The sequence below is a fragment of the Bison bison genome, unplaced genomic scaffold (genome assembly GCF_000754665.1).
Source record: "Bison bison bison isolate TAMUID 2011002044 unplaced genomic scaffold, Bison_UMD1.0 scf7180017864104, whole genome shotgun sequence".
Lineage (NCBI taxonomy): Eukaryota > Metazoa > Chordata > Mammalia > Artiodactyla > Bovidae > Bison > Bison bison.
Window position 1 is genome coordinate 2,315 of NW_011494676.1, and position 7,484 is coordinate 9,798.

General features: G+C 47.2%; 2 protein-coding genes across 3 annotated transcripts in view; one reads left to right on the forward strand and one right to left on the reverse strand.

Moving 5' to 3' along the window:
• Positions 1-5,435, forward strand: part of CDC42SE1 (CDC42 small effector 1) — a 7,747-nt gene extending 2,312 nt beyond the window's left edge. Inside the window, exons 2-5 of one of the 2 annotated variants that reach the window (XM_010838669.1) lie at positions 1,036-1,348; positions 1,871-1,981; positions 2,828-2,915; positions 3,159-5,433. In XM_010838669.1, the coding sequence (XP_010836971.1) occupies positions 1,295-1,348; positions 1,871-1,981; positions 2,828-2,902 (240 nt within the window). In that variant the 5' untranslated portion in view covers positions 1,036-1,294 and the 3' untranslated portion in view covers positions 2,903-2,915; positions 3,159-5,433. Of the gene's footprint in view, positions 1-1,035; positions 1,349-1,870; positions 1,982-2,827; positions 2,916-3,158 lie in introns of both variants that reach the window. The other variant, XM_010838670.1, reaches the window with a different exon arrangement.
• Positions 5,436-5,539: 104 nt separating this feature from the next.
• The window catches only part of LOC104987647 (chromosome unknown open reading frame, human C1orf56), a 2,789-nt gene continuing 844 nt past the window's right edge, over positions 5,540-7,484 (reverse strand). Inside the window, exons 3-4 of the mRNA XM_010838671.1 lie at positions 7,340-7,484; positions 5,540-6,198 (exon numbers count right to left, since the gene is read on the reverse strand). The exon at positions 7,340-7,484 is cut by the window's right edge and continues 15 nt beyond it. Coding sequence (XP_010836973.1) covers positions 6,074-6,198; positions 7,340-7,484 — 270 coding nt within the window. The 3' untranslated portion in view covers positions 5,540-6,073. The remainder of the gene's footprint in view (positions 6,199-7,339) is intronic.

The following is a 7,484-nucleotide window of genomic DNA, read 5'->3' on the forward strand; positions in this document are numbered from 1 at the left end:
TGTCCTTGGACACTAATGCTGCTGGAAAGTTCCTCACATCTGGTTGGCTGATGAAGATTGGGGGTGGAAGTGCTAAGGAGGGAAGGGAGAAAGAGAACAGGTCACAGCATGAGGGGAGGAGGCAGGCTGGCCCAGGCCCTGTGGGTTGTGAGGCAGAGCAGAGTGGCACGACATGACACGTGAAGAGGGTGGGGAGCCTGGAAAGAGATTCCTCATGGGACAGAAGATGCCTGGCATGTGTACCTACGACCTGGGCACAGGTGATCACCACAAGACGCACAAGGAGAAAGGGCCATGCCACGTATGTGCACGCTGAGGCGCACACACACGAGTGCGCTGATGCAGAGCACAGATGACACAGTGCCGGCAGTCTTCGGAAAGGCTCTCAAGGTCAAGTAATGAAGGAACTAGTAAATGGCTTTGGGGAGGGGTTGGATCTCACTTGAGGGAAATGAGGAGGAACAAGGGCAGGGAACAGAGAGGGAAGAATTCCTCACAGAAGAAAATCTTTCTTAGGTTCCAACCTGCTGCAGTTAGTCACCCAGGAAGGACCTAGGCAGTCAGAGCCTTTCTTGGTAAAGAAAATCTAGGTGTTCAGGGTAAGGTAAAAGGGAGGGTCAGGGGTGGAGGCCTTGTTTGTGAGAACAAAAAAACCACCATTTCCTCTTTAAAGTCACTTAAATGCCCCTCCCCTTCTGCCCTAAACCCAGGGAGAAGGGAGGTGGAGCTTGAGCACCCCAACTTTGTTCATTTCTGCCAGTATCTTTTGGTCCCCTCCCATCCTGTCACCTTAGCTTCTAGCCCTCTTCCTCTCTCAGCAGCTACAGCTTCTTAACCCCTTGGTGCCCTATTGGTTCTTTGCCTTTCTCTGATCATCATACTTTGAGGTTATGTTTACAGAGGTTAACATTGGTTACAGGACTGTGGCCTTAAACAGGAGCAAGAAGACACAGGCTCATCAGGAGGCTTCTCAAGGAGTGGGGGATGGGGGATTTCTCCTTAACTTTTCTCTCTCTTTACTCTCTGTTCATCCAGGGTTCCAAGTCTGTGGAAGACATAACCTTGCACCTGCCTGCCCACCCCACTCTCTGACCTTGCTAACCTCTCAGGATCTGAGACGCTGACCTTAACCGCTCAGCTCAGAGCTCCAAGGACTCCACTTTGTCTAGACCTGTCCAGCGAAACTCAGGGCGTTGTTACACCTGAGGGGAGTGAGGCGAGGGCAGTCAAGGCACAAGAACAAGAGCCCTCTGGGGCCTCAGGCAGAGGAGTGAAACTGGAACCATCAGGGAACATGAGTGAATTTTGGCACAAACTGGGCTGCTGCGTGGTAGAGAAACCCCAGCCGGTGAGTCTTCCCAACCCCACCCCAACACACACAGAAATCAGTTACCATAGACTGTGACGAAGACACATCATCTGGAATCTGCCGTCTGAAGAGCCCACTTCTTGCCTACCTCTCTATCAGAACAGCTTCTAAGGCCAGGCTGGTGTGGGCATGGAATAAAGGGGCTGAATGATGGAAGGGGTGAACAGTGCCGGCTGTCACTTCCTTTTCCTGTCCATTTTGAGTTGGACAGGAGGTTGTAGGTGGAGCTTAATACCTGTCAGTTTGCTCCATTGTTCCCTCATCAGCCAGAGGTGACTCTGACATGCCTTTCTCTGTCCACTGTGCCGGCCACTGCTCTTACCACCCTGCCTGTGTCCTCTGCATCTGTGTTGTTCTAGCCCCGCCTTTCATACCCTAATGATTTCCCTGGTATAGTGCCATATCCCCTTTGCCCCCAGACCCTTAGCTCTTCCCTGAGTGGTTTTCAAGACTTTCTTCCCTTCTCCCACTGTGATGTAACTCCCTGTCTTCTCCAAGCAGAAGAAGAAGAGGAGACGGATTGACCGGACCATGATTGGGGAACCAATGAATTTCGTCCACCTGACTCACATTGGCTCTGGGGAGATGGGGGCCGGAGATGGACTTGCCATGGTAACGAAGGAATGGGGAGAGGCTGAGATGGGATTGTGGCCTGGAACTGTGCCCCTTTTTGAAAGTTGAACCTGGAGGCATAACACAATACTCGAAGGGAAGCAAGAGGCTAGGATTCTAGTCCTGTTTGCAGGCTGCATAAATCTGAGATCTGGCATTTCAGGTCTCTGGTGTAGTCGCCCTCATCTTTACAATTAGCAAATTGTTCTCCATTGGGATGGGGGATATATGTCTTAATAGTTACTTAGAGGGCTTTTTCCCAAAATCATAACCCTTTCTTCTATTAAGAACTGTCTCAAAAAAAAAAAAAAAACAACAACTGCTGTCTCAGCAGTTTGAGGTTGGGAGTGTTGGGTCAGGAAAAGGGCTGAGCACCTCTGTTCTAAATACTGTTAAATATGCATTTCTGCTCTCAGAATAACAGAGGACTTCCCTGGTGGTCCATTGGTTAAGACTCTGCACTTTGAATGCAGGGAGCATGGGTTTAATCCCTGGTCAGGGAACTAAGATCCCACCTGCCATGCCCCACCTCCCAAAAAAAAAGAGGGGGTGGGCTTGGAGATATTGAAGGAATCTTTTCACCAGTTATGAAATTGAGATAAATATGAGGGAGTCCTTTGTGAGAGAATCTTACTTGTAAAAGACCTAGTATATCGCATCTCATAAAGGTCAATGTGAAGGGAGGCATTGAAACTTCCCTTGGAGGAATGGAGGCTAGTTTTTACCTTCTCGTGATTATTTTCTTGTCAAGGAGATGGGGTCAACCTCTTCCCTGGAGGGCACAGGGCAGAACTCCTGCTGTGCTATATTAAGGTTTTGGAGGGTCTCACATGTGCTTTTTCACAGACAGGTGCAGTTCAGGAGCAGATGAGATCCAAGGGAAACCGAGACAGGCCATGGAGCAATTCTAGGGGCTTATAGCTCCATAGGAATGGTGAGTGATGAGAGCAACTGATCCAGCGCCTCTAGCCCCCTGCCTTGGAACTGTGATCCTTTGCAGGAATGGGAAATGAAGGGAAGAAGAAAGAATAGGATCCAGAAAGGCAGAGAGAAATGGATGTACAGAGAGAAATAGAAAAAAAGAGCACATTGTGGAAGCAGTTAAGAGTGTAAGCCAGGTGATGCTCTCTCCCAAAGGTTATCTTCGAGGCTAATCTTCATTTTTTTCTTTAATCAGGATCTGCTGCGTGTCCAGCCTCCACTCTGTCCAGCCCCAGAGAGATGCTGCCCCTACCAGTTCTCCTCCCAGAATCAGTGGCCCAGGGCCCCTCTTTCCCTGTCTGTCTCATAGTGCCTCACAAGGCTTGGGGGCTGGACTCCCTTTCCTCCCTCTGGTTGCAGCCCCTCCTGGAGATGGGGTCAAGGCAGCAGGACTGACCAAGTGATGACTAATTGGCCAGAGGAGCTCGGCTGAAGCCTTGGACACTCTCAGATCTGAGATAGGAGATTTCTGAGAACTTGGAATGAGTTCCCGTCTCCTGAATGATGGTCTAGGTGCCATATGTTTTTAAACTGCTAACCTGGAATTCCTTACATGTGGTGGGTAGGTGAGATGACCTAAGCTGAAGCCAGCTTTGCTGAGGAGCTCCCTACCCCCCTGTGTTTGTCTTTCCTCCTGGAGGGAACTGAAGTGGATGTCAGGTCGGGTCTTGGGGGGTGAACTGGCTGCTCTTTCTAGAGTGTGGACTTTAAGTTCACTGTCCCTCCTATCTCTTTGCCAGTACCGGGTTCTTTCTCTCAGGCCTCTAGCCCTGTTTCTGCAGCATTGCTGGCTCCCTCAGATCTTTTCCTCTTTTTTTAATTAAAATTTTAATTTAAGATGAGATCTCTTAATTACCCCATCTTGCTACTACCTCTGCCCTTAACCCCAACCTTGTCATGAGCCTTATTATTTCCCATTGGATAAGAGTTAAGGGGTGAGTCTTAACCTGGAGACATCCCTTTTTAGTCTTGGGGATCTGCCTTCTGCCAACCTCCCTTCTGGCCTAGGTGAGAGGAGGAAGAGGGATCTTGGAGAAAAACCCAGAAGGCCACAAAACTAGGAGTTTATGTCTCAGGGTAGACTTATTGATCACTGAGGATGGTAGGGGTGGTGAGATAAATAGGTTGAAAACAGTCATCCTAAAATGAGCTTAGGATCCTCATAGCATGGGAGTTGGAAGACCTCTAGAGCAAGTTTTCTCAAAACTAGGCACTTTGACATCTTGGGCTGGATAATTCTTTGTAGGGAGGGACTGCCTTGTGCATTGTAGGACATTCAGCAGCATCCCTGCCCACCCTAGTTGTGACAACCAAAAATGTCCCCCGATGTGGCCAAATGTCTCCTAGAGGGCAACCTCCCCTCTGAGAGCCACAGCTTAGAGTCAAGATATTTTCCTCTTACCTGACTTCCACTTGTTCATCCTAAGCCTGAACCATGGATAAATGAGGGCCCCTTGTAAAACAGGTTCAGTAGGGCTGCACCTAATCTCCAGACTCTACTCACTGTGTTGCTTGTGCTTGCGTGGGTTCACGCCTCTGTATGGACATGTGCTGCAATGCTCCATCCTTATTCTCTCCAGGGGAGGGGTTCCTGCGGTGTGGGGGCCTGAACAGGGTGAAATGGGGTTGCAGAAGGAAGGAAGAGAAACAGTAGAGCTGCAGCCAGCCCAGCTTATCCCCCCCAAATTTAAACTGTATTTCTGTGCCCTAGTCCTAGAACCAGACACAAATAAGACTCAGGGAGTTTTGTCTGAAGACCAGCATCCCACTGCCCACCTGGCTGAAGAGTCTGCCTTAGGTGGGAAAATACTGTAGGAGCAGGGTCTTTAAGGCGCTTTCAGTTTTCTCAGGTGTTTTGTTCTGGCCCCTTCCTTGCAGGGTATTTAGAAGGGCAGAACAGATAAGCTCCTGCCTGCTCAGATGAGAAGGCTGGGGTCTCTTTAGCTCAGTAACAGGAAGCATCCTGTTTGATGGGAGTGGGAGTCAGGAATGTGAGAACTAAGGTCCACTCTGCTGATTCCACCATCCATCTGGTTCGCCCCCACCTATAGTAACTGAGGTTCTCATTTTTTCAAATTTCAGTGTATTTCCTGCAGTTTTTCAGTGTCTAAGCTTGGTCATAGGGATACATTCCCAATGTACTCAGTTCCAGTCTAGCTAATTGCTCTGCAAGTACTCAGTAGTCTGAGGGTTATACTAGATCTAAAGTGTTAACAGGATAGGGCAGGAAGATGAGGACCTCCTGGAATCTCTGGTCACCCTGATCTTGAGCCTTATTCTACTGCCTGTTCTTTACACACAATCTTCTTTTCTTTGGTGCTCTCTCACCTTTAGCTACCTTCTCTAATGTGTATGCTACCATCATTTTAACAATATTGAGAGTGATGGGAATGGGTTTGAGAGTCATAATTTATATTAAAAATTGTTGGACTTTTAAATACATTTTCAAATAAAAAAAAGTTGAAGCAAAATAGTTGCAGAGTAATCACTACAGGTATGTGTGGGTTAGAGGGGATACATTGTTAATGAAGGCCACTCCAAGAAAGTGGCTGTCGTAGAGTTTTGTTCTGACCTTGCCTCTTCTGAGGAGAGAAGGCTAAGTGTTGTGAAGGCAAGGAGAAGATCACTATCACCTTCCAAGGGCTCAACTTGTTCTTCCTGTTCCTTTTTTGGGGGCATTCATCTGAGATTTTTCAAGTCTTTAAAGAAGTACTTGTTTAAAAACAACTTTAGAAATGAGGAAGATGAAGACTTCCCTGGTGGTCCAGTGGCTAAGACTCCGAGCTCCCAATGTGGGGGCCCCAGGTTCCATCTCTAGACAGGAACCAGAGGCCCCTTGCCACAAGCAAGAATTCACATACTGCAACTAACCCTGAGTGCCTCAAGTAAACCCGGCGCAGTCAAATAAAAATTTAAAAAATAGAGGACATGAATAGACATTAAAAAAATAGAAATGAGGAAGATAAGCAATATCAACATTTTTATCCTGGAGGAGAGGGGAAGAGACCAAGTCAGATGCTGTTAGCTACTCAGTTCAGGTTTAAGGTTCAGGAGATTTATGGTCTCCTTCAGATACCTCTGTACAAAGATACATGACCAAACAGTTTTTTTCTAGTTTTGTTTTTCTGTACTAAAAATATATCCAGTGGGTACTGGGATTCGAGGGGGAGGAGAGGTTGAGATGCTGACACCTCCTCTTGTGGTTGAAGTGGCCATTACCTCTGATTTCTCTTTATCTGGGTGAGGAAACAAAATAGAAGGGAAAATATTATAACCACATTCATATTCTTTTCCCTTCCCTTGCCTCATTTTCCTCTTTCCACAAACCCTCTTCCCCTCAACACTATTGCACACTATGCTTTATTATATTGAATAATGGTATTGGACGTACAAGGAGAAAGACAAGGACAGAAACTGACAAAATAACCAAGTATACATTTTATTGTCTTTCCCCAAAGGACCTATTATCCTGAGACCTTGAGAATATTTTATCAGGTCAGTCAGGAACTTTGGTAGCTCTTTTGGTAAAAGTAAAGGACTATCTTTACTTGAGAGTTCTTAAGTTTCTGGGAATAATCCCAGAAGGACAATTCTTTGGGTTAGTAGTGGTTAAGAGCATTGGCACTAGGGTCAAACAAACCTAGTTTAAATCCTGCTGTGATTCTGCTACTTACTAGCTTTGAAAGCCCTGTTTCTTCATCTGTAAGGTGTGAATAATAATATACGGTTGTTGTGAGGATTGATCCAGGCAAAGTGCACAGAGGAAGACCTCAGATATTGGTGGCTGTTACTGTTAAGCTGCATTAATAAACTGAAAACCATGAATATCTTCCACATGCATTAATCATCTCCACATCAAGAATTCTTTATATAACTACCATCTTAACAATTTGGTCAATAATCATCTAGTGACCAACAGTACATGTTGCCTAATAGCCAAACAGCAGTTGCTCAAGAAATGGTATATGGAATCAATGGCTAACAATAATGTGAATAACCAATGCATATTATGAATCAATAACCAAACAAGTTAACAGTTCATGCAGACATGCTGGCTGGTTTAGCAGCAGGTTTCTGTATATCAGGACTTTTCAGATTCATTAACAAAAATCCTGGCTCATCACTAAACACTTACTGGTTCCATCTCTGTGAACATTGTAGAGAGGTTGTTCCAAATATCCTCCAGCCCAATCCTGACCCGTTTCCAAAAAGCATAGGCTGGGTGGGGGCTGGGAATGGGACTGGGGATAAAAGGGGCGGGTCTGAGTCTGCTGGTTAGAGGGGGGAAGGGGGTAGTGGTGGTTGTGGCCCTGGTGGTGGCCCTGGTGGTGGCCCTGGTGGTGGTCTGAGTGGTGCAGCTGGTGTCAGCACAGAGACCTGCATCTAGGGGGCACTCCTCCCGCTCGCGGTTGCAGGGGCATAGGTGGTAGGTGCAAGGCCGGTGCTCGGTGCGGAGTTGACTCAGCGCCCCAACTCGCAGGCGCCCCGAAAGGCCATGCAGTCTCCCGGCCCGGGTCCGGCT